A 27772-nucleotide genomic window follows, 5' to 3' on the forward strand; every position below is an offset into this window, starting at 1 on the left:
TTGTGTCTGCTGTTTTATTTATACATACACGTCAATGTTGTGGCTTTCAAGAAAATACGTGTGGGTTTTTCTTCCCCATCAAGTTCATTTCCAGAAAATGGTTAAAGAGTAGCTCAATTCATTCTACATTCTCCCACCTTTTCTACAAATACAGGAGCATCTACAGTGCCTCAACCCTGGCTTCATCACCTGAATTACAGTTGTGTGAGTGCCACATCACTAGTTATATAAATGCCAAGAGACATTTTTCATGAATATAGCACCGTGCTTTGGTGTCAATTTTCACCATTTCTATCCTTTTCAGATCTTAGAGCAGGGGTGTCAATCTCCTTTTCACCAAGGACCACACCAGCCCTTCAAAGGGCCATTCCTAAGACTGTATGAATGTAACTTTGTTACCTTGGCATTGAAAGTCTTGTGGGCCACATAAAATATTGTGGTGGTCCAGATTCGTGGCCTTGCCACATGTATCTTAGACTGCTGACATGTTTCCCTCAAGGAAAAGCTCCTCACATGATTCCAGAGCCTCCTCATTCGCTACTTCAGTGTGGTCATGAGATGGCCTTCTGCCTGTGGTGAATGAATCATTTTCCTACCTTTTATAAGCAGGGCGTTTTGCCCCATGGGCTGAAGAAAATGGCCACCTCCTTATTGGCACCAGCTGTGCCCCTGAAAGGAATAGAAATAGGGCAGTTAATGTGATTTCACTCTCTTTTTAGGACTACTCTCAGGAGGAACCCATGGGATTCTCACAATGCTGAGGTCAATAGGAGGAGAAATATTTCCCCTTGTCCTCTTTTTCTCTCTTTCCTTCCTATTTTACTTCCTGTCGTCTTGGAGCTGATGACTTGCCTGTTATTTCGCTCACCCAGGTGAACATGCCTACAAATGCTCCTCCTGCTCATTTTCCACCATGACAGTCAGCCAGCTGAAAGAGCACTCCCTGACAGTGCATGGGAAGGCACTGACACTACCAAGACCACGCATTGTCAGCCTTGTAACCTCGCATGCTCACCATGCCTCCAAGAACCACACTACCGCTGAAGGAGTGGAAGACTCTAATGGTAAGAGGCACTTCCAGAAAAAAAAAACAGGAAAAAAATACATCTTAGAGAGAAAGAACAAATTCGGCAGAAAAAGCAACCTGGTCAAGAAATAATTGTGTGTTTTGGTTTAAAATAAATTCAAAAACCAACACCTTTTCACTAAAAAAAAAAAACACAATTCAAATGGGCATAGTTGTCCTTGTTCACACTCCAGCTCTGTAAACTAGCATGTAAAATATTTTGATTTGTTTGAATTTCTCATTGGATAGTTTACGTTGTTATGGTCAAATAAACATAGAGCATGTTGCGAGCATTCCCTAGGGGAGGAATACATGGTGGAATAATTTCATTGCTGTAGTGGAAGCAAGCCTGAAATATTCTCCACTGAAATATTTTACTGGCACCATGAATATGGTAAAAGTGAATGGGGTTCGGGGAAAGTAGCATATCAACACACTTTTAAGCCCATTTGCAGCTAGGGCCAGTGTAATGTGGCCATTCCTTAACTCTTACCTAGGCACAAATTCCAGTATAATCTTCATTAACTAAAAGTGATCCACTTCTTGGAATGGGTTAGCAAGTCCTGGTTAAAAGGGAACATAAGTAGAACTATCTAGTGCCCTTGTTAGGATGTGCCCGTGAATGTACTATGGGTTTTCGGTAGCTTTCAAAGAGCTGTACAGGGTGCTGAACCTATTTAAGTTATGGTTCAGCAGCTTAGATATCTTCTTTAAAGTTCGTACTAAAATCTGGAATATGGTGAGTCAGCATGATGTAGTGATTTGAGTGTTGGACTAGGTCCCTGTAGCCTAGATTCAGAATTCCCACTCAGTCATGGAAACCCACTTGGTGACCTTGGGCATGTGTCTCTCTGCCACAGAAGAAGGCAACCGCAAACTCCCTCTGGACAATTCTTGCCAAGAAAAATCCATGACAGCTTTACCTCAGGGTCAATGACTTGAAGGCACACAACAAAAGAATTCACCACTCCATGGGAAGCACTCGCATGGACACACTACTTTCCTACTAACAGGGCTGAAAAATTTAGGAAGGATCTTTCAGTCTTGCTTCCTGGCTCCAGATCTGTAACAGTTGTTGAGGGAGAATCCAAGTTATATTGGTTTTGCCCCTATGATTTCCCACTGGAGATTTGGTAGTGTGCAAGGAGAGCCTTATAGAGGTTTTTGCTGTTTGCTGTGTGTGTTTGTCAGCATTGTTTGTTTGAGACTCTTTGCCTGCCATGGAGCACTGACTGTTCTAATAGCATTAGAAAACTCGAGATTCTGTGGTTTTATTTTTATAGTATTATCAGGTAGTATTTATGAGGTAGAATGGACTGCTGTAGGTATTTTGTGTGTCCCTTTGGTTAATCCTCATGATCTTGCTTGACCTTAAGAATCTATCAATTGTAATCTTCCCAGAAGCCAAAAGATATCTAATCTGCACCTCCTGAAGTATTTGCTCATGTTTTTCATTAGCAGCGGGTAGGAAGTTGCCTTTTTTCACCTTTCCCCCCGGAGAGCTTTCTGAAAGATCTGAATGTTGCATAAGTGATGTAGTTCCAACTTTTTGCTGCTCATTCAATTTTGATAGATTCTTTTGTCATAAGGAAAATTTTGGTTGACAAGACACTTGTAAGAAAGTATAGTTGAACAGAAGGATGAAAAAAACAAATACTTACTGCTTTTCTAACAAAGGGGAATGTTTACAGTATATCCTGAATGGTGATAATATAGGGTGTTTCAAAATGATGGATCCAATTTCAAACCAATATATTTCATGATGGCAACATGGTGCAGTTACACAAAAAATTACAAATGGTTTAATGAATTATCAAGTTTTGCTCACCACTCTGCTGGTATTGTTGGATAAGATTTAGCTGTATGCTGATTTATTTTAGTTAGCTTAATAAATTCCATTTTAACAATAGCTAGCATTGCTATCTTGTGAACAACTAAGGTTAAGGACTTTGTGCAGGGTGGGGGTTGGCATCAAGCAGTAATCATTTGAAACTCTATGCCCCACCCTTTCAGGTAGTAAGGGGTTTTTTTCACGGGCGGTTCATGGTTGCAGCAATATAGCAATTTTAGATCAGCACCGTCTTTTTGAAACACCCTGTATATCCTGAATTAATACAAAAGATAGCCAAGATAGTGCTTTGCTAGGTGGATACATAGCTTGACTTGACATAACGTAACTTAGTTTGCTATCTAGCCCACGTTTGTGGGTTGATGTTTTTGACTTAAAATTTATACTTAGACATGAGTGTATACCAGGGGTCACCAAACTAAGGTCCACAAGCAAGATGCAGTCCCCCAAGGTCACTTACCCAACCCTCACCCTAGACTTTAGACTTAGGGCCACCAAAAGTCTGAAATGACTTGAAGGCACACAACAACAACAATCCCTAATTCTCTTGACTACCTCACCAGTCAAAAGTAGGCCCCACGCTTCCCATTGAAATACTAGTAAGTTTATGTTGGTTAAAAGTGTTCATGGCTTTAAATACCGTATTTAGTCGAGTCTAGTCCACCATCAAATCTAATCCACATACCAAATTTGAAAAGGGTGAAGTATAAAAATGACTTGCTGACTGTCTTTTTTCAGACTACCATAGCGTCTCACTTATCCAACCTTCGCTCATCCAACGTTCTGTATTATCCAACACAGTCTGCCTCCCATCCGGATCCACAGCTATTTCAATACATTATGATGTTTTGGCTCTAAATTCATAATGTAATTTAATGTTAATTTGTAATTACTACATAACATAACTGTGTATTGAACTGCTTTTTCTGTCGATTTTTTTTGTAAAACGTGTTGTTTTGATGCTTAATTTGTAAAATCATAACGTAATTTGACATTTAATAGGCTTTTCCTTAGTCTCTCCTTATTTTCCAACATTTTTGCTTATCCAATGTTGTGCTGGCCCGTTGGATAAGCGAGACTCTACTATATAGTCTTCCCGCCCCCCAACAGTGTGTCAGTCTCTGCTTAAAATGTTTTAGGATCCCTGGTGTATACAGTACTTGTTATAGTTATTTGGTATCACTAAAGTCTGTTTCAGAGGTTGCACAGTACAAAATCCATGCTGGCAACTATATTTGAACTTCCAAAAAGCTGGAGCTTAGCATAGCAGTGTGATACTTGCTTGTGAAACTGATAACTGTACACCCTTCTTAAATACACAACAAAACATATTTAATACATCAATGTCAAAATGCTCTTAGAGAAGAGAAACCTGTTTTTGTGTCAGCAGAACTTGCAAAAGTTACTTTTTTTGTATTATAATTCCCAGACTACGACAGTAGCTGATTGATTCTGTATGATAACATCCACAAACGTAACAGTCTTAAATTTGAAAATGTCATGTCAGTAAATTCTTTTAAAATAATGTTTTAATGCCTGCATCTTCCTCATAATAAGCAGTTAGCCCACGTAAGATAGTGAAGGATGTCTCTGTTACCCTGATCAGCTTCAGAAACAGAGAATGTGTTGTAGATGCCCACTCACCCTTTACTAATAGGTTTGTTAATCAAATTAATTTTTGACAACTATAGAAGCAACCTACTAAGGAGACTGTCAGATTACAGGTGTTGTGAAATAATCAAATTAATATTCTCAGCATCACTTGATAAAAAAGGAAGTCCCTCTAGTAATTTTCTAGACTTTATGATGCTGGCTGACCTGTGTTAGTGGCTCGATACACTTTTGGATTTGCAGAAAAGGATCACAGAGCTACGTGATACTGTACTAATTTTAAGCCGTAGGCTTTCAATGATGCATGAAAAACAGATGAGTGATTGCTTACAAACACAGCATTCAGAGGGTGTCTGTGGAATGGGTTTTCATGTGCACCAAAAGTATAAGAAGTGCAGGATCTCATACAATAGATTTGAATTTGCAGTTGGGAGACTGCTCTCTAACAGCATAAGAGCAACCCATATTTGAGGACAAACAGTGATCTAGTTAATTTGCTGATCATGCAAAATTGGCTCAGAATGGGAGCAATCTGTTAAAATGGGCAAGAGTAACATTTCATTTTTTAAAAAGTCTTTTCCATGAATGAGCACTAAAGATGGGTAGGATATACAACAAGCTTGGACGAAATACGGCTTGGGCTGCACACAGACCCCAGGGCCATTTTGCTGGCCTGCAGGGCCTCAGAGTTCAAAAATATTTTTGCCTTTATATTCAGGTTACAGACCTTCATCTGACTCACAGTACATACAACTTACAGTTAAGAATGGAGCAAGACAACAGAAAGTAAGAGGAAATCTACCCCTAGTAAGGGAAATTCACTCCTGGAAGAGTTATTGTTGGGAAAAGCTTTCTCACCATTCCTTGTTTCCACAAAAATGCAAAATTTTCAAAATCCAGTTGTCACAGGGAAAGAAAGTGAAGTGAAATCTTCTGAACAGGGGCACAGACAGCAAAACTAACACCACAGGGGTGTCAACCCTTCCCTGTGCTAGCCAAAGATCTGTGTGTTTGTCTGGAGTTACTCTTTTTAAAATGTATCTGTTCTGACTTACATACAGATTCAGTTTAAGAACAAACCTACAGAACCAATCTTGTTCATAACTTGGGGACTGCCTGTAGTTCTCAAGTGGTATCTTGTTTGGCCAAAACAGCTGGAAGACACTAGATTGATTACCATAATTTACCATGTAATACAATTTTTAATCCCCCTTTCATCCAATTGTCACAGAAACAGAAAGTGAGGTGAAAATTTCTGAAGAGACAGCAGTAGAAAAGTTACAAGGATGTTAACCCTTCTGTATACTATCCAAAACAAAACAAAAATGGCTGGAGTTACACTTAAAAATTGTACTTGTTTCATCTTATATACAAATTTTACTTAAGAACAAACCTACAGAACCTATCTTGTCTGTAGCCCGAGGACTGCCTGTATCCTCAAATGACCTCTAGAGACATTGGGGCCATTTTCACCATGCTTTTCACCAGTCTTTTAAAAACCATAAGTAAATCATAAATGACTTCCAGTCACTTCCTATTTTTAGAAACCAAAAAAATGCTAAATGCCCCATGCCCTCTAGACCAGGGCTTCTTAAACTATTTGCACTCATGACCCATTTCTGCCTGAGAAACTTTTACATGGCCCTGGGTATATAAATATATAAAATAGCTATAAAAGCCAAGCATTTACTGATAAATCAGCCTTTTCAAGGCTTGCTAAACAGGCTGATTTTCCTTTTCATTAAGTACAGCTGAAGCATTTTCTGCAGAGTAGTCCACTGTAAATACTACATGTTCTTGCTAAGAGATTCATGTAAATACCTTTTACTGTTGTCAATTTTTTGCGCCTCCCCCCTGCCATTGTCTTTTGGGGGATCCCATGTGAGGGTCCATAGTTTAAGAAGCTACAGGGCATTTGAGTGCATTTTATTTATTTATTTTATTTTATTGCAATTAGTGGGGGTGTCCCCACCCAAGTAATTTAGTGCCCTTGCCTACACAGCTTGAGACATTGATGTTTGACGGAATGCCTCTCCACATATGTCTGGTTGATGATTTAGACCTCCTTGGGGTAGGGGGAGGTTCTTCTGCATGCCATTGGTGAGACAAGGGAGATGACCTTAATTGTGGATTGCCCTCCCACATAATTTGGTTGTTCAGGTGCTAGGTTAAAATTGAGTTGGCTGTTCATCAAAGTCACTGGGACTCATTAACTTATTTCAAACACAGTGTACATAGTTTAAATGTTTCTTTAAAGCTTTTACATTTGTTTATAACTTGTTACTGCAGTTTAATCTGTTTTTGTTTAAAGTAATGATTTCATGCCTTTTGTGAGATCTTGCATAAATAGTGGGATTTAAATGGTGAATCTTACCAAGTAAACCTTGTGATAAGGTTGCCTTTGGGTCACCATAATTCAGAAGTGGCTTGAAGGCACACAATAGTTGTAAATATTTTAATAATAAATAGATCACACGCTCTGTTATATGTGTACTATGGGACTATTATTGCATTATTAGCATTGATGTATATCAAACTTTTATCTCAATTGAAATGCAAAGCTGCTCACAACATTAAAAAACAATTGGTGGGCATATCAGTAGGACTCAGTACTGCTTATATTCATTAAGACTTCTACATATTAATACATATTAAAAATACACCACACCTATTGAACATCCTTCTGATTGAATTAGTGAAGTGTTAAAATAAAGAGATCTTTCTGTACAATTTTTATATAACTTTTTACTCTAACTCTATGAACATGCCAACCACTACAGTCAGTGCCCATAGTTACTGGGGATTTGGGGGAGCTGTACTTCCCTCCATTCCATCCTCCCCCAAAGCTTTGTTCCTGAGTGTCGTTTGTCTATAAGGAAATTCAAGACTCGGTAATTTCCCCTATTAAGCCGTACATGAAAAGAAGGCCAGAAACAATTATCCTTCTGTTCAATTTGTGTCCCAGTCCTATTTGGGCTAACAAAAAGAATATTGATTTTGCCAGAGACTAGGAGCCAAAGAAACAACAGCCCTTAATCCTGTGTGCTCATATGATATGGGGTAGTTGTTGCAAATCAGAAAAGGTGGTTGGTGTGTAGTATTAATTAATCTGATATTAGCAAACAAACCAATCTGTAGTTACAGTAGAGTCTCACTTATCCAACATAAACGGGCCGGCAGAACATTGGAGAAGCAAAAATGTTGGATAATAAGGCACAATTAAGGAAAAGCCTATTAAACGTCAAATTACGTTATGATTTTACAAATTAAGCACCAAAACATCATGTTTTACAACAAATCCACAGAAAAAAAGTTCAATACACAGTAATGCTATGTAGTAATTACTATAGTTACGAATTTAGCAACAAAACAGACAAGGGTTCTTTCTTTCTCCCACCCTGGACATTACTCCGGGCGAGAGGCAGACTGTGTTGGATAATACAGATTGTTGGATGAGCGAAGGAAGGATAAGCAAGACTCTACTGTATTATGCAGTTGTTATGAAATTTGTAGACACAGCTTGGAAAAGTTACTTTTTTTGGTCTGCGGCTCCTGCAATGCCCAGGCCATCTTGGATTTTGGCCATTCTGGGTGGGTGTTCTGGAAGCCGTGGTCCAAAAATACAACCAATGTAAAGCTATGTAGACTAACAATGGGATTTTATTATGCAGATGTTCATTCGTTTGTGTGCATTTTATTTCTAAACCCTGCAAAAAGAGAATTAAAACAGCACAGGACTAATGCTGGGTACTGAAACAGACATTCAAAGCAAATGTTCCTGTTCCCCAAACTTCAAAATTTCAAATTCATACTTGAATACATTTGGGAGCCTTTCAGGAAAAGTTGTCAAAGAGGTTATTAATGTTTCCCTTTTTTTTGATTTATGACTACATAACTCCTAGGAGGCCTTGTGTGCTGAGATGATATCAGCTCAACTTACTTTGTGTTTTATAATGTAGGACCAATGCAACAGCTATGTCCTAATTTATACTGTCTTATTTATTAGCCGGATTCATTGTAAATGGCTTCCTTTACAGTCTTGCAATGTGTGTTACTATTTTATCTTTGCAATTCATAATTTTTATGTATTTGAATTATGATTTGCAGAGTCCCAGATTACATGAATAATTTTATTATATCAGTAGAAATTCATGCAGGAGCCTGGGAGTATGCACACTGCGGAGCTGTAAAGGGAAATGAACTCTTGAATTTGTATGCAGTTTGAATTTCTGTATTTGTTTCGACTGCTTTTAAAAAAGTAAATTACAACCTTTGGAGATTAGTTTTTTGAGGCAGTTAAACTACCAGTGGTACATACATGAGTTTGGAAAGTTGCAAAGAAATGCACAGTTAGAATACAATGTCAGAATACGGCGATACATTTAGAAAGAGACATGTTCTAACAGTAAAATGTGTTACAAATTGAGTATCTCTTATCTGAAATGCTTGGGACTGGATGTCTTCCAGATTTCAGATTTTTCCCCAGATTTTGGTATACCTTTATTTGCACATATAGGAACATAATAAGATCCCTTGGAAATGTAACCCGTCTGAACAAGAATTTCATGTATCTTTCATGTATACCTCTTACACATAGCCTAAAATAAATGTTGTATGTAATATTTTTAATAATTTTGTGCATGAAACAGATTGTATACACTGGACCATCAGAAAGCAATGGTGTCACTCTCCAAGACACTCATGTGGACGTTTTGGTGTATTTTGGAATTCTGGATCAAGGATATTCAACCTATGTTAGAAATCGTTTTATTGTGCTTCCCAGATATTTTTGACTATACAGGCAATCCCTGACTCAAAAATGGGGGTGAGACAATAGGAAGTGAGAAAAATCTGCCCCTCAGAAGGGAAATTCACTCCTGAAAGAGTTATCATGGGGAAGAGGTGTCTCAACTGAAGCTTCATACCAATCCTTGTTTCCACAACAAGCCACATTTTTCAAAATCTTATCACAGGGAGAGAAAGCAAGGTGAAAACTTCTGAACAGGGGCACAGATCACAGGGGTGTTAACAGGGTGTGTGTGTGTGTGTGTGTGTGTGTGTGTTTGGCTGGAGTTACACTTTAAAAATGTGCCTGTTCTGACTTACATACAAATTCAACTTAAGAACAATCCTACAGAACTGATCTCGTTCATAACTAGGGGACTGCCAGTAGTTCTCGAGTAGTATCTTAATTGGTCAAAAAGCTGGAGGACACCAGACTGACTCCCATAATTCACCGTGTAATAATCACACTTTTAAAATCCTATTTCCTTTAGTTAAAAAAGGGTGCAACTATTATTCAAAGAAAAGAAATTGTGTGGAGCCAGCAGGCTCTAGGTTTTCCCTCTCTTACTTCCAATGAGCAAGCTTTTAAAAAAAGAATTGGATTACCTCCGAGGAGCAAGCTGGGCCGGGGCCGTCCCTTCTCCCTTCTAACCCCTCAGAAGTAAGACAGGGAAAGCCTCGTATAATCTAGTGCAATGATTACACAAGAAAAGGAAAAATAGCAATTTAGGTGGCCAAAAAAGGAGGCACAACTATTATGCTGTGGCGACTATTATGTGGTGAAATAAATCTTTGATGGTTGTTGAGAATCCCACATCAAAGAAGGGATGCCTTATTTCCCTTCCACAACTGTAGTCCATGGATATGTGCACCATATGCACTTGCAAACCAGGTATCACCAGTCTCCATCCCCACTCTGCCAATCTTGTTGAGCTAACATTAAAAATCAGCAAGGAGTTTGATGAGAAATGGACCAAAAGTAACAAAATGAAGTTCAACAGTGACAAATGCAAGTGACAAATATTCCACTTAGGCTGAAAGAAAATGAAAGGCAAAGATACAGAATGGGGGACGCCTGGCTCAAGAGCAGTACGTGTGAAAAAGATCTTGGAGTCCTCGTGGACAAGTTAACCATGAACTAACAATACAATCTGGCAGCAAAAAAAGCCAACGGGATTTTGACCTGCATCAATAGGAGTATAGTGTCTAGATCCAGGGAAGTCATACTACCCATGCTCTATTCTGCCTTGGTTAGACCACACCTGAATATTGTGTTCAATTCTGGGCACCACAATTGAAGGGAGATGTTGACAAGCTGGAATGTGTCCAGAGGAGGGCAACTAAAATGATCAAGGGTCTGGAGAACAAGCCCTGTGAGGAGCAGCTTAAAGAGCTGGGCATGTTTAGCCTGAAGAAGAGAAGGCTGAGAGGAGACATGGTGAGGGCCATATATAAATAAGTGAGAGGAAGTCACAGGGAGGAGGGAGTAAGCTTGTTTTCTGCTGCCCTGGAAACTAAGACGGGGAACAATGGCTTCAAACTACAAGAAAGGAGATTCCATCTGAACATAAGGAAGAACTTCCTGACTGTGAGAGCCGTTCAGCAGTGGAACTCTCTGCCCCAGAGTGTGGTGGAAGCTCCTTCTTTGGAGGCTTCTAAACAGAGGCTGGATGGCCATCTATTGGGGGTGCTTCGAATTCGATTTTCCTGCTTCTTGGCAGGGGGTTGGACTGGATTGCCCACGAGGTCTCTTCCAACTCTGTGATTCTATGATGTCGGGAAAGTGCTGCAAAGAAAAATTCTGGACGAACCACCTGGAACTCGGTTTAGAAATAACATTGCCTGATTGTGGACTCAGGTTTCAAGATTTGGGTGAGCCCTGTTTGCTTTATACTCTCTCCCGTTTTGCATGACACTCGCATTTTGGTTTTGAAGCAACCTATGTAAAGTTTGTCTTCAGGACATCAGTCCCTAAAATTCCTTTGGACTCGCTATGGTTAGTGCCAAACCACAGGATGGGAGATAAAATGGAATAATAGTCCTCTAATTCTGTAGTATGAATAAGCCCCTGACAGTTGGAACCATATGAGTTGCTTTGGTATATTAAAACCAAAACATTCCCAACAAGTTTGTTCTTAGGAGTGATTAACTGGATCCTTATGGGATCTAGAACAAACTTTAGAGACGTTATCTCTGTGTGTGTGTTTTGGAAGAATCATTGATTTTTTCGAAGGATAGAAAAGAATTCAGTTGTATTTCCACCTATTATCTCACACTACACTATACGCAAAACACATGCACTATGCCAGTAATGTTTAAAGCAGAAGCATTTGTTCTATTATTAATTTCAGAGACTTCATCCCAAGTTTTTTTTTCCTGGAGTAAGCAGTAACTTTTCTTTCCGAAGGAATACCTGAGAAGAGGAAGGGAAAAACCAGCAGAGGGCAATTAAAGCAGACTTTCGTCTAAATCCTTGCAACATAGATCAGTAATTAACTGAAACACCCAAGGCCATATATTCTATCTTCTCTTTGACACTTGAGGTTTCCTTTTATTGAAAGACATTGCGTCATGAGAAGGTTGAAACGAAGGCCATTCACTGTGACTCACCAAAGCGTGGCCTTGAGGTATAAGCTTTTCAACTCAGCTCTGTTTTCTCCTGAGCTTCTTCTCAACGGTGCGCACCTTGGCCACTGCAATCTATCAAGGCTTAAAGAGTGGGTTTCTTTTATTGTGTATTATTTACCGAACAGATTTCTAGCTTGCTTTTGAGGGCATTTATACTTCATATCAACTGGTAATGCTATATAATAAAATTATAAGGTATTTTTTAAATTATAAGGTATTTTTAAGTCGATTATTAAAATGTAGTATACTGTCACCTCAAAAGAAATAGAAATAGGCACTCTTTTAAATGGTAGCAAAGAGAGATCTAAATGTATTTCTTTGCTCTATATCAGAAGATCTTAAGGAGGGGCACAATCAGTAAAATTACTTAGGAAATTTGAATGTTTAACAAATTTAACAGCAAGAAAATAAACATTGCACAGGTATGCACATACACCTACATCAGAAAATGCTTTGAAAAGTAAGACAGCATATATTGCATACTAGGGTGTGCAATCTTTGTTAGTTTTTGAAAGTTGCATCAAAGTCATTAAATTCGTACTTATGATGTGATATCCGATGTGAAGTCATGGCCCATGTCAATCACTTAAGATTCAAAACTTGCCCAGTACTTTTTTGTTTGCATTTTGTAAATCTTGTAAGCCTCCCAAAGCCAGTTTCATTTTCAGCGCAAGGAAGCAAAGCAAAGCCAAAAAGGTTGCCTTAGGAAAGGGAGGCAGCAGGGAGAAAGCAGAGTTCACTGGGAAAGAAAACACAGAATTGTGGGAAATGTAGTTTGGGAAGGCCAGGAGCCCTATGCCAGATAATCCAAAAGACCCTGCCCTAAACTACATTTCCCAGAATTCTGCCCAGCATTATTATTATTATTATTAAACTTTATTTGTATCCCGCTAGCATCTCCCGAAGGATTCGATGCGGCTTACACAGGCCAAGGCCTCAACACACAACACAACAATACAATCTAAGCAAATCAAACAATTAAAAACAGAATAAAGCAAAATAAACAACAGGCACAATACACTAAAACACAATAAAACTGAGCCAGGCCAGAGAATGGGTACAAAGATAAAAAGTGCTGATGTGACAGGAAGTGTATAAAGGGCTTCTAGGGCAAGTGCGATGTGCAGCAATCATTGGTTCTGATAAAGTGCTTATGGGACTTGGTAGTGGAGATTTCCTAATCTGGGAAGGCGCATCGGAAAAGCCAGGTCTTCAAGTTCTTTCTGAAGACAGCCAGTGTAGGGGCCTGTCTATGATCTTTGGGGAGGGTGTTCCAGAGTCGGGGGGGCCACCACGGAAAAGGCCCTGTCCCGCGTCCCCATCAAGCGCGCTTGCGACGCCGGTGAGATCACGAGCAGGGCCTCTCCAGATGACCGAAGTGAACGTGTGGGTTCGTAGATGGAAATACGGTCACGCAGGTAGGCTGGTCCCAAACCGTTCAGGGCTTTGTAGGTAAGCACCTGCACCTTAAATTGGGCTCGGAATATAAACGGCAGCCAGTGGAGCTCCTTGAACTGGAGGGTTGACCTCTCTCTGTAAGGGGCCCCAGTTAGCATCTTGGCTGCTGATCGTTGGACCAGTTGGAGCTTCCGAGCCATCTTCAAGGGCAGCCCCACGTAGAGCGTATTGCAGTAGTCCAATCTGGAGGTGACCAAGGCATGGACCACTCCGGCCAGATCCGCCTTCGCGAGGTACATTCGCAGTTGGCGCATGAGTCTCAGTTGTGCGAAAGCCCTCCCAGACACCGCCGATGCCTGAGCCTCAAGCGTAAGCATTGAATCCAAGAGGACTCCCAAACTGCGGACCTGTGACTTCAGGGGGAGTGTAACCAGCACAGGTTGCCACCCTATACCCCAGTCAGGTTTACGATCCACCAGAAGGACCTCTGTCTTGTCGGGATTGATCTTCAGCTTGTTCCTCCTCATCCAGCATCAAAAAGCCCCAATCAGGAGAGGGAAAAGATGTATCCCTCTGTAGCAGCAACCAGCCATAAATTGTTGAATCTGCAAAGAGGAGGACTGACTGATACTTCTAGTAAGTAAATCTCCGTGCTGGGCTGGGAAGAAATCCCTAATTAGAAGATGTATTGGTTAATATGAGAGACATTCAATGAGATGGCTGTTGTGGCTTTTTAAAAATGTTTTGTCAAAACTTTTTAAAAATCCCTAAAATCAGTAGATGTATGAATATTTCTGAAAGGTGCGGGAAATGATCCTCTGTTATGTTGTGTCATTATAGGGAAAATGCAAGAAGATAGCTCTTGTAGTTGTTTTGAATGCTATATATAAAAACTTTGAAAATTCACCAAAAACCCATGGATAAGTGAAATGTTCTGAAACTTGATGGGCTAACCGTGATAAATGTGTTCTACCATTATAGCAGTTTCATCCCAATACCTGTAAAAATGAGGGTGAAAGGAGCCCTTGAAATTTCCCCACTTTTGCAATTATTACAACAAAAAAGTAATAAAATTTCATTGCTCTTGTTATAGTTATGAAAGTTTTGCTAACTATACTTTAGAAACAATTTAGAAACGAAATATCAGTGCCCCCTAATTTTGTCATGACTTTTGAAACAGTCATTACAAGGTGCATGTGATCCCATAGCTGGTGCTTGCTCACTTAATTTTGAAACAGGGTTGTTGTTTTTCAAGGGACCACCCCCTTGATAGAAAACTTTCTGGACTAGGAATTTTTGTAAAACTGTCCCCAATGAGACTTTTGTTCAGACCAGGGGAGGGAGGGGGGAAGAAAACCTGCTTTGAACTGGATTGTATGAGTCCACACTGCTTATAATCCAGTTCAAAGCAGATAGTCTGGATTTTATGTTGCAGTGTACATGGAGCCTTAGAAATTTTTCTACCCTTTGAAGTTGTGGCTAATAATCTGGTTTTAGGGCAAATGTTCTGACCTTGGATCCTAGTACCAAACTTGATCTTGGAGGGGGAGTTCTGATTTTGATTCCAGATCAAACCAATTTAAATGTTTTCATAATGCTTATGGACTTGTGTGCTTGCTACTAACTTATTCCTTTTTGAGCTTTGGTTCCTCATCAAAGTTTTTGTATGATACTTTGCTTTATGTCAGGTCACACTGGCTGTTTTTTGTCCATTTAGTGGTGTCAAGTGTGGCTGTGACAGCTTAGCACTAGCATGGAAAAGAATAACTGAAGTTTATCAGTTCAAGAATCAGGAATTACCAAAGTGATGCTGATTTTAGTTACCAAAGTGCAGTTTTATTTATTCATGCCGTACTTTTGTAATATGAGAATCTTTCAAAGAAAGATACAGATGGGGGGGGGGGGGGGGGACTGGATGAGGATTTGGAAAGTAAGGAAAATAAGTTATGACGAATTGTTACTTATACAAGAAAATGAAGGTATAAGAAAAGTTGATTGAAAGGTCCAAGCTTTGACATGGTAAGATGGTGATCGTGTTACTTCAGAGTTCAGGCCATCATTCCTGCTTATTCCTTACTCCTTGTTGTATTCCGTATATTCCATCAGCATCCCCACTGATGTGCTGATGACCTCGTAATTTTTGCAGGTAAAACTGTTAGATGACATTTCATTAAACTAGGAGGCAATAAAGAAGACGAGTAGACCATGGCCTCTGAAATGGCTTTGCTTGTTTTCCCTTGACAAACAATGCAATGGTCAGCATAAAACAATGTATGATAAGAATAGAGAAATATCACTACGATAGAGTTAAATGTCTTACTGGTTGTCAGTGGAGAAAATTAGACCACCTGCTGAACCTCAGTACAAAAATCAGAGGACCTTCAGAGCCTTTTATTCCAAGGTATCACAAGATACGTAGCATATTTCCTTCTTGAATTTGTGATTCTGTAGAACTCATGGGAGTGTCCACACTGTATGGCATGAGGACTCTTACCTTTGAATCCTTTTCCTTGAATATATCTGTGTTCCTGTTATGAAGATGTAGTATGGAGATATGGGAGCTTGGCATTTATTTCTCAATGTGTCTTTATTTTGAAATAATAGATTCCTTTTAGACATCCTAAAATGCAAACAAGACTTGGAGAATAGAAGATTGAATTAGTGGTGCTCTTCTACTCTGCTTCTCATACAGGCACCTTTTCTCTTTCTTTTAAGTTGATATGAATAGTTCCAATTATGTATTTTCTATAATTTATGATCCATCACATTGTAACCTTTTATGCTATTTCCCCTCTAATTTAGAGAATAATCAATAGCAATTTTAAAAGACTTCAGACAGAGCAGTATGGGGCCAGGTGCCTTCCAAATTCATTTTAACTTTCTTTTAGATTAAGTTCATTTCTCTTCTGACACTTGTGCAAGCCATTGTGTAGCATTTGTCCCCTCTAATCCATTCAGACTTGCACACGGATATAATTCAAAGGGGGAGAAAGATTAAAAAGTTTCAAAGGAACAGAGATAACATCTTTCCAATCTTTTTGAATAGCTAACATTCCTACAGTCCAAATCTTCTGGTTGCCCTCTACAGTACCTTCTATCTACCTATCCTTTCAATTTTTTTTAAAAAAATAGCCAGAGACGATCAAAGGATTCCAAATCGAGCCTTGAGAGGCTGCTATGTAATTTCTTGGTGGGCATAAAAGGAGAGCTCAACTTACATTCCTGAAAGATAGTTGTCTTGTCTTTGGTTCTCTGAACTTTTATGACAAAGCCTCATTTTTTATTGTGGCTCTTTAAAAAAAAGTCTCTTCTGTGCATCTTCTTTTATAGTATTTAAAACTCAGAGGTTGCGTCCTTGCGGAGTTTGCTGTTCTGCTCCGTATTGCTCTCAGCATGTATTCGTTTCTATCTTCCCTTCATCCAGTATCCCCATCTCCCCTCTTATATTTGGATATATAGCTTTGGTTATGGAGAAGTCACTAGGTTGCTTCTTGAGGTACCAAGGAAAAAATCGGTTGGATCGCCTGCCCCCAAAAAAGATGCATAATAATAACAAAATAGTGTGAGTGTGCACAGCAAACAAGCAGCCACATTCCTATCCAGAAATGTTCAGTTCTGTGCAATAGCAACAAATACATCAGTATTTCAAAGGGTGCTTGCAATCAGAACTTAGCAATATTACATTTTTGAGAGTAAAACATCTAGCATGGCCAATAGTGAGTTGACTTCTTTTTTCTCCACTACATGAAATGAATTGGTGTTAAGCCCTCCTTCCCTGGAGACTACCCTGAATATTACTGGAAAGAAGCTGTGAGGGAAAGCCCCGTTCCCTCTCCGTGTAAAATCTCTACTTCCATTCAGACTTCCTTGTTATTTTTGGTGTCATAGGAATCCATCCTGCCTGCTGGTCATGCAGAGAGCTTCTGTGCTAATAATCCGTTCCTGAGAGCCATGCTTGGAAAATGTCATGTCTAGCAGAAGCAAAAAGAATTTGCTCCAGAGAAAGGAGAAAAAAATCCGAAGTTTTCTCGCTTTCTGTTTTAATATGTTACATACTCTTCTCCAAGTCTGGATTGGACACAACCTTGTTGGTGTTCTCATAACCAATTTTGCTGCAAGAAACAGCTTCCACTGAATTAAATATATCCCAGCTCTGTAGGAGCGACCTCTTCTTTATAAAGCATTTGGCAGGGATACAAATATTATCACTTTTGTTTTAAGGCAGGGGTCCTCAAACTTTTTAAACAGACGGCTAGGCCACAGTCTCTCAAACTGTTGGTGGGCTGGATTATAATTTGGAAAAGAAAAACATAAATGAATTCCTGTGCACACTGCACATATCTTATTTGTAGTGCAAAAAAACCCCACTTTAAAACAATACAATAATTAAAATGAAGAACAATTTTAATGAATATAAACTTATTAGTATTTCAATGGGAACTGTGGACCTGCTTTTGGCTGATGAGATAGGTTGTTGTTGTTGTGTGCTTTCCAGTCATTTCAGACTTAGATTGATCCTGAGTGAGGGCCGGGTAAATGACCGTAGAGGGCCGTATCCAGTCCCCGGGCCTTAGTTTAAGGACCCCTTTTTTAGAGTATACAATGGGAACCTTCCAAGAGCTTACTGTTTAAAACAGTGATTTTCAACCTGTGGTCCGTGGACCACGAGTGGTGTGCAGCCTCACTGTTACTACACCATTGCAACGAGAGCAGCTGGTCTCGCGAAACCCTCTCATAGTGCCAAGGCTTATTAAATATGGTTTTCTGTGGGCGAGCTGATGGCGGCTACTGGATGGCATATGTTCTGTAGCAGAAACTAGAGCTGATGGGGTCTATCAAAGGCAGGTTTCTGAATCGGCACCCCAAATAACCAAATCAAATCTAAAATTGACCAAAATTTGTAACCTTTTCAGTACTAATGTTGGAGAGTGGTCCCTGGTCAAAAAGGGTTGGGAGCCACTGGTTTAGAAGTAAACACACATTATATGGGGTTAAATGCTTTGTTCTGCCTCAGCTTATCCATACACTATACCAATATGCATCGAACAATGGTGGTTGGGGTAGGGTTCTCTAAAACAATGCACTAAATCTGTGGAAAGGGCTTTGGTCAGAGCTGAACGTGTGAAGTACTGTGCTACATACATCCGTGTGCTAGGTACTATGAAAAGACATTGTAACATTAGAAATGGCAGTGTGTACCATGTGGTTAGTATTTTACCAGAAAGAAGGACATGAGGAGATGGACCATGCAAAGTTAGGGTTTATTAAAGACTGGCATTCTGGCCACAGACCTCACACTGGTCCGAGACCATTTTTGTAGTCCTCAAATACTCATTTCTATCTTTTCCCAGCTTGGGCTCATAGTGCTCCCTCGCATTATTTGTCATTGTATCCTGTATTCAGGCATCCTCTCCCTTTTTAGGCCTCTATGGGCACTTTTTTGGTATACTAGAGCAGAGGTTTCCATACTGTGTGTTGCTACATGTTAGTGTGTTGGCTGCAGTGTGTAGGTGTGTCATGTGAATATAACTGAAAATTTTAAAAATCTTGGAAATCTATGTAATTGTCTTACAAATAATATATATTTAAAAATATAAATAAGATAAGTTGTGTCCCCATCCATTTCTTTATTACAGTCTATGTATGTATGTGCCTGTATCTCTTACGAGGGGTTGGTTTAAACTCCAGTCTAATAGGACTGAATTACTATGTCACAAAATGATGCATATCTGAAAAGTGTCACCAACATGAAATGTTTGGAAAATTTCGTTCTAGAGTGGCTTTGCTTGCTTCCTGGTTCAAAATAAGGCCTGTGTGTGTTTATATGTGACTTCAAGTTGCCTTTCAACTTATGGTGACAACATGAATTTCATAGGTTTCCTTAAGAGAAATGTGGAAGTGGTTTTGCCAGTTCCTTCCAGTGAAAAATTACACCTGGTATTCATTGGTGGCCTCCTGACCCTGTCCAGCTTCCAAACATGGAAGTGATCTGGTTCCTTTAGGGTATTTAGGCCTGAAATATGATCCACAGAGGACTAAAAAAGGTGGCAATAATGCCTAAAATTTTGGTAGAATGGCTGGCCATTTTTGAGCTGAAAATTTAGTTTTGCTTCCTCCCAGTTTTGTGAAGGGAGGTAGGGAGAGAACATCTGTGCCTAGTATAAAGATTCTTGGGCCCCTAGTCTAAAAACCCACTATATAAATAAAAACGTAATGTTCATTTTTGGGAGTAACATAACTCAAAAATCACTGGACAAATTGCTGCCAAATTTGGCCACAAGACACCTACTAACCCAAGGAGTGACTATCACTCAAAAAATTGATTTCGTCATTTGGGAGTTGTAGTTGCTGGGATTTATAGTTCACCTACAATCAAAGAGCATTCTGAACTCCACCAGTGATTGAATTTAACCAAATTTGGCAAACAGGACTCCCACGACCAACAGAAAATACTAGAAGGGTTTGGTGGGCATTGACCTTGAGTTTGGGAGTTGTAGTTCACCTACATCCAGAGAGCACTGTGAACTCAAACTATGATGGATCTGGACCAAACTTGGCATGAATATTCAATTTGCCCAAATATGAACACTGAGTTTGGGGGAAGTAGACCTTGACATTTGGGAGTTGATGCTGGGATTTACAGTTCACCTACAATCAAAGAGCGTTCTGAACCCCACGAATGACAGAATTGGGGCAAACCTCCCACATGACCAACAGAAAATACTTAAGGCCACCCAGTCCAACTCCCTTAACCAGGGCAAGAAAATGTAATCAAAGCCCTCCTGACAAAGAGCCATCCAGCCATAGATATAGATAGATATATATGATTCACACACACACACACAGATAGTATCATAGATCTGAAAGGGACCCCTAAAGAAGAACAATTCTATGTTGCATGTTCCAGAGCAGGCAAACCAAACAATCTCCACATCAACACTGACAAAGAAACAAGAAATGCTGTTTATCCACAAACATAAATAAATTACATATATTAGAAACCAACACTTTCTCATTACTTAATTTTCCAAATCAGCAGACTGAGTCACAGCAATGCATGGCAGTGGACGGCTAGTATACTATATTTACGTGGGTGAAACCATGCAGCCCAGTTCTTTGATCTGCTTGGGTGGGAGACCACTTAGGAACTGTCCAGTAGCTGGTCTGAGCTCTTTGAAATGTGTTGCTCTAATAAATACAGTTAAGTTAAGCTCCCAAAAGGCTTCCTAGATATTTTCTTGTGCATTTGAGCTACCCTTTTTTGCATGAAACTACAGCACAAGGAGGTGGGTAGAGGCAGACCTCTCACCCTCTGCCCTCCTCTAGTGGCAGTAATACAAATCTGTGTCAGAGATTTCTGTTTGCATATCCTTTTGGCAAGAGATGGGCAAACTGGAGCAAACAGCTTGAGACATTTTTAAATGGAGATCCTGTTGTTGTCCTTGCTGAGTTAAAGAAAGCAATGTCTGTGCATCTGAGGGCAGGACCAGAGCCTTCTGCTCACACACCCAACTGCTCAAAATGTAGGAGATGGCCAGGCGCATAATGATGTATCATCACATCTTTAGGAGGCTTCTGCTATGCTGTGTGTGTCTTCTGTGATTTTGCAATCAGCTTCCTTCTGCACGCCTCTCTCTCCCCCTTGTGTCTCTATAGCATGAAGTGAGCAAATCTGTAATGTTCTTGAACTCTGCTGGCTTCAGAGAGTACTGCTGCGCACATTTCTTATCACTGTTCAATATATCACTTTAAGGTGAAGATTTTCAAACTTGGAGGCTTGGGTGTGGGAAGAAAACAAGGGTGGAGTTCCTGGGGAGTGAATTGCGTGGGCTTTGTCAATCTGCACCATGCAAATTCCTTTACAGGCAATCAAGTACAGCAATTTTGCCATGCTAGTGACCAAATCTACACCTGGTTTCCTCTTTTTGTCTCTCACACACAAACACTTTCAATATGAATTTGCACGTAACGGATGCTTAGAGTGCTTGTGTGATATCTGCTAAACTGAGCACTTCATTTGTGGGTGGATTCGCCCCACTTTATTTGCTTCCATTTGATTCTCACTTTGTTTTCACAAGTTATTTTCAGGGGAGGTAGTAATAAGGTTGCCATGAAATTAAACGTCAAAAGTAATGTGATGGTAGAATAAAATTGCGTATTAGTGTTCAGGGAGTTCCCGAGTTACAAACATCAGACTTGCAAGCGATTCATAGTTAAGAACAGGGGTAAGACAACACGAAGTGAGAGAAATCAACCCCCAGGAAGGGAAATTCACTCCAGAAAGGTTATCATGGGGGAAAAGGTGTCTCACTGAAGCTTTACCACCATTCGGATTGTTGTAGGTTTTTTCGGGCTGTATGGCCATGTTCTAGAGGCATTCTCTCCTGACGTTTCGCCTGCATCTATGGCAAGCATCTTCAGAGGTTGATTTTTCCACAAGAAGCCAAATTTTTCAAATTCCAATTATCATGGGTACAGAAAAGGAGGTGAAATCTGGGTTGTTGTAGGTTTTTCGGGCTGTATGTCCATGTTCTAGAAGCATTATCTTCTGAAATTTTCTGAACAGGCTGCAAAACAAACAATACAGGGGTGTTAACCGTTGCCTATGCTTTCCAAAGCTATGTGTGTGTGGGGAGGGGGGGGGGTGGTGTTACACTAAAAATGTTCCTGTTCTGATTTACATATAAAATCAATTTAAGAACAAACCTACAAAATCTATACTGTTTATAACTTGGGCACTGCCTGTATTCTCCCAATTACTATGAGCAGGGCCGTAGCCCGGGGGGGGGGGGGGGGGAGGATTAAGGATCGTGTCCCCCCCCCCCCCCCCACGAAACTGGTTTACTCATGAATTTTAACTGGTTAACCAATTTATTAGTAAACCAGGTTTCTTTTTTAACCTGAAACATTTCAGGACAGGGTTGAACTTTTAACCACCAATTGAAAGAAATTAAATTTAGAAAGTCATTTTTCATCCTCGGAATTTGAGCAGTTTTTCCAAAACTAAACTAAACTACCATATATATTCATGCATAAGGTCACTTACTGAGTTTATGAAGTATATATGATCTATACATTGACTTATAAATAAGTGTATAAGTTGGGTGTCATTCCATGGAAAGGAGGAAGTTCCCAGTGCCACCACAGGGCCAATTGGCTCTGGTCACTACTACTGTCTCCCTCCTATCCTACCCCCACCCCCCAGCATTCAGAAAGATAGGGCGGGTCAGTTCTCCTGAGACAGAATAAGCTCACACCTTTTGCCACTTTATTCAGAGAAAAGGATTGTTCTTTTTTTCAGAAGAGTTAAGGTGCAGTAATCACATTGACTCATGGATAAGTCGGCCCAGGTTTTTTTGGGTTAGTTTTTCTAACAACAATTTCTAAACCAATCCTATATACATTATATAGGATTGGTTTTCTTCTGTCACATTGTGTGCAATTCTATCTACAAAGAGATATTTTATGTGTAGTTTGATCATCCTGATAATTGTATTGTATTGGGAATCTTGTACACCCCGAATCATAAAGTCACTTGGATGCTTTCAAAAATTACCTTGGCATTTGCATAGTAGAAAATTTCCACTGTCTGGAAAACCATAAACCTAGGAACCATGCTTCTTGTGGTTGGATAAATAGCCACAATATGCAGCCTTCTGCCAAGGTATCTCAGGTTTGCCATGAATTTGTGGCATCTGAGTATCCACCTGCCAAGTACCACTGCTCCTGCTTGCTTTGAAAAACTCTGCCAAAGAGAGGCAAACCAAGCTTATTTTGGCCCTTGTGATTATTGCCTTTCTGTGTAGTTATATTTCTTCAATCCTTCTGGTCTCATATACGAGCTCCTCCCTCCTGACATTTTTCAAAACGGTGCCAGAACATATTACTAATACAACACTCATTTGTGTTAATTATTTGACTTACCTTTCTGTGCTCCAACAAGGATGGCTTTAACACATTCTCCAAGGTGTTGGTTACACATTTAGCTGAAAACATCCTGGCATAGAGGTATAGCCATCCACAAGGTAGCTTATGGCTGCTAACAATAGCCTGTGCCAGTGCAGAAGGGACCTTCCAAAAAAGAAGCATTCATACATAGGTGATGCCACTGTTCTTTTGCTGACATACCATAACTGAATGGAATGAGTACTTGACCCCATACAATAGACAGGAATATGGGAAGGTGGATAGCAGTTCTCCGGGGTTTCAGACAGGAGTATTTCCAGCAATACCTGGAGATGCCCAGGATCAGAAAATTGAGTTTTTGGTATACAATACATATGCTCTATCACTCTGGTTTCGCTCTTCCCTAGGATACTCTATTCTTGGTGCCCAGAGTACATTCACCTTCTCTTGTTGCATGTCTCCCATTGCATGAACAGGATCAAGAGAATAGCATTTTGGGGTCAGATGGCAAAAATGGATCTGCATCTCAGGTTCAGACCACGAAGCACTGGTTTTATATTTCTGTTCCACTGTGAATCATAATGCATGACTTTAGTATTTCCATCTGTTCTGCCTTAGTGGCAGTTTTGAAGAAAAAAAAAATAGAATAACTACATTTCTTAGAAGAGGATCAGGATTATGATGGTGGTACCTACCTCCATAAGCCAAGGATGTATAGACCCCACACAAAGGAGCTTTTGAAATTGAGAGGAATTTCAAAGGTGGTTTAAAGACAAATGAATAGTATGGCCAAGCTTTGCTATTCAAAAATATATATAATAAAACCTACAGAACCCATATCCACTGTTTCATTTATCCACACTCAGAGACAAATCGTCTCTAAGAATTTGCTAGGTCCACCAGGTGAGTCTAGATGATGCCACAGTGTTTTACTCCAGACCAGTGGTTCTCAAACTATCCCCCTCAGATGTTTTGGACTTTAGCTCCCACAATTCTTAACAGCTGGTAACCTGGCTGGAATTTCTGGAAGCTGAAGTCCAAAACATCTGGATGAGCAGAGTTTGAGAATCAGTGCTCTAGGCCATCTGTCAAGGATACTTTAATTGTGCCTTTCCTTCATGGCAGGGGGTTGGAATAAATGCCCCATGTGATCTCTTCCAACTCTATGATTCTATTATTCTGATAGCTGCCAATTAAGTGTATGACTAACAGGAAAATGTGAAGACAGAGAAAAATGTAGGTTTTTCAAATTATATAGTGACTTCTGGTATATTTGAGAGAGCCATAAAGTTACATTTCTCAATGTGTTATTTGTTCCAAAACTGTTAACCCCAGAGTTTCTTGTTCACAAGCCAGAAAGGCTCACAAATGGCAGGAGGGATAAAACACCAGCGGGCTTCCAGAGCTAAATACAAGCTTACACAAAAATGCCATGCCTGACACAAGGCAAGATACATCATGACTTTGCAATGAAAAAGGATGCAAATTCTAAGGAATTTGCAGCTGCATTGGTTCTTCAATTATTTTTAGTCAGTTGGATATTACTTCTATTAAGAGCAACCAAACGTGCCAAATTAAACACGTTTGCTATAAACAAAACATGCAAAAGTAAATTATACCTTCCAACAACCTGAGAAATAACCAATTAATACTGCTGCGTAGACAGTACCTACAGTGGTGTAGAATGTGATCAAAAACAATTAAGATTCAACCATTGATATTAAAATAATTTCTTTGGAAGAATACTACTTAATGGGTTGTTGTAGGTTTTTTGAGCTGTATGGCCATGATCTAGAAGCATTCTCTCCTTGGCCATACAGCCCAAAAAACCAACAACAACCCAGTGATTCCAGCCATGAAAACCTTCAACAATACTAGTTAATGGCTTATTCTTAGGATAGCTCTAACAGGCATCATGAAAACATTTGCTTTGTAAATATATGTAGATTTAGGCGCTCATATTGTAGAAAAACCTATTTCAAATGGATAAATAATAAATCCATGAATGTATTTATTAATGATACTAATTGTTGACATGTGGAAGTGTCCTTTTTGTACCACTAAGTTAACTAAAATCAAATAAATATTATTAGAGAACAACTTAACTATAAAAATGTCCAGCAATAAAGCAAAAACAATTTCTCTCTCTTTTCCTCTTCCTCTAGAAATGCAAGATTTTCCTGAGTTGTGTCTGTCCCCGTCCCCCCCACACACATATTGGCTACATCGCTACAAATCAGGTGCTTATATGTATATGTAAGGGTTAAATTGTATAGCTTCTTTTATTTAGGACATACAGTACAGTCTTACTTATCCAACATAAACTGGCCGGCAGAATGTTGGATAAGCAAAAATGTTGGATAATAAGGAGGGATTCAGGAAAAGCCTATTAAACGTCAAATTACATTATGATTTTACAATTAAGCACCAAAACATCATGTTTTACAACAAATCGACAGAAAAAGCAGTTCAGTACATGGTAATGTTACTGTATTTACGAATTTAGCACCGAAACATCACATGCATTGAAACAGCTGTGGATTGAGGCAGGAGGCAGACTGCGCTGGATAATACAGAATGTTAGATGAGCGAAGGTTGGATAAGCAAGACTTTACTGTAGTTTGAATATGAGGCAGCAGGCTTTAGAGAAAAATTATGTATTAAAATTTCCATTCACCAAATGGATCTGGTTAAAAGCATTTCTGTCTAATAGCCTTGAAATCCTCAAAATTCTGCCATGATCTTGCTTATCAGTGTCACCATTTACTTTCCCTCCAGTGTTTCATCTGAATTGTTTTAGATTTAAGTTTATTTTAAGTTAGAGGCCTGTCAAATATATTTTTGCAGTGCATTTAGATGGAATGGTAGAAGTAAATTTGGTGGTTCATATAGTGGGTCCTTGATATCTAGTGGAGTTTGGTTTCAGACCCTCAGTGGATACCAAAATCCACTGAATTCTGTGCAATAGCATAGCAAAATAGATTCCTTTATAGGACGTCTTGTAAGGATTGAATAAATATTGCAAGTAACTGGTGTTCAAAGCTTTTTTTCTTGCTCATTTAATTTTATGATATTTCTCAACAGTGTCATGCTTTTTGTTCCTAGTTTTATATATATAGTAATATATACATCTGTGACTTTCTGTTTTAACAGGGTGGATGTTTTTTCCACATTGTGGCAAAACTTGAGAAAGTATCTTCTGTGGTTGGGTGTGAGAGTCAGAATCTTGCAAAGAGCCTGTATTTTGGTATCTTGGTTTTATTTTATGGACCTTCCATGCTTACATATTGTTTCATAACATGTTTTTCTGAACCTTGTGATTTTGTGATGCATGAATCTTCAAAGTAGATTAAGTTTCTATCTATTTTTTCCATTAATAGATATGCTTATGGAAATCAGCGGTTGTAGCCAAAATGTAAATGGCTGTGGCTGTATTTATGGCCTGCTATTGTTCTGATGTACTTTATGCATTACACATAAAAGAAGGGGGATTTGTTGCCTTAATCTCCATTCCTTTCAGACTGTACTAAATCTTTGCAATTTGACTATTTTTATTAGTCTTTCCAGATAAAATGCCTCATACTCATTTTTTTCTAAATACATTTTTGAAATAATTATGCAATAGTAGCCTAGTTATACAAAATACCTAAGAGTAGAAGTTAGATTAGAACCACTGGCCAACACACATTTTGGTGCCGCAAATGTTAGCCCTGTTTCTGGGTATGTTTGACCTGCTGATTCCAAAAATGGCACCCGTTTTCCCCTATTGCCTCTAGTTTTTGAGATACAAAACATATGCCATATACCAGTGGTTCTCAACCTGTGGGTCCCCAGGTGTTTTGGCCTACAACTTCCAGAAATCCCAGCAAGTTTACCAGCTGTTACGATTTCTGGGAGTTGAAGGCCAAAACATCTGGAGACCAACAGGTTGAGAACTACAGCCATATACAGTACCAGCTTTCATCTGCTCACCTATACAAAAGTATGATAACAATGTATTGTCAAATGCTTTCATGGCCGGAATCACTGGGTTGTTGTAGGTTTTTCGGGTCAAAAAACCTACAACAACCTATGGTAACAATATCTAAGACATTAGAGCTGATGTGGTCTATGCAATGCAATTTTCTGAAATAGCTCCCAAATAACACCAGGATAAGGCCTAAAAACCAACACATCCAAGATTTTTTTTGGAAGGGGGAGTTGGTATGTCTTCCTCTCTGCTTATCTTCAGAAATATATTTTAAAGTTTTGGGGTTTTTGTTTTTGTTTTTTAATCTATGTCAGAACAATTAAACACCAGTAAATTAGCCTCATTGTTGATCAAATTCACCAGTTGATGCATTTATGTATCTGTGTGCCTTCAGGTTGCCTGTCGACTTATGGCAACCTCATGAATTTTATAGGGTTTTCTTAGCAAAAGAATAGTTGGAGATGTTTTTGCCAGCTCTTTCTTTTGAAATATAACACCTTGTATTTGTTGGCTGTATCCTATCCAAGTAGTAATCTACCTAGCTTCCAAGATCAGATAT

General features: G+C 39.4%; 1 protein-coding gene across 8 annotated transcripts in view; it reads left to right on the forward strand.

The window, feature by feature from the left end:
- The window catches only part of ZNF462 (zinc finger protein 462), a 172675-nt gene that overhangs the window by 116367 nt on the left and 28536 nt on the right, over positions 1–27772 (forward strand). For 4 of the 8 annotated variants that reach the window (XM_060762553.2, XM_060762551.2, XM_060762555.2 and 1 more), the window contains exons 7-8: positions 873–1064; positions 25409–25483. The exons of 1 other annotated variant lie outside the window; for it this stretch is intronic. In XM_060762553.2, coding sequence (XP_060618536.2) covers positions 873–1064; positions 25409–25483 — 267 coding nt within the window. The remainder of the gene's footprint in view (positions 1–872; positions 1065–25408; positions 25484–27772) is intronic. 3 more of the 8 variants (XM_060762554.2, XM_060762557.2, XM_060762556.2) reach the window with 2 other exon arrangements.

This window comes from Anolis sagrei, chromosome 2 (assembly GCF_037176765.1).
Source record: "Anolis sagrei isolate rAnoSag1 chromosome 2, rAnoSag1.mat, whole genome shotgun sequence".
Classification (NCBI taxonomy): domain Eukaryota; kingdom Metazoa; phylum Chordata; class Lepidosauria; order Squamata; family Dactyloidae; genus Anolis; species Anolis sagrei.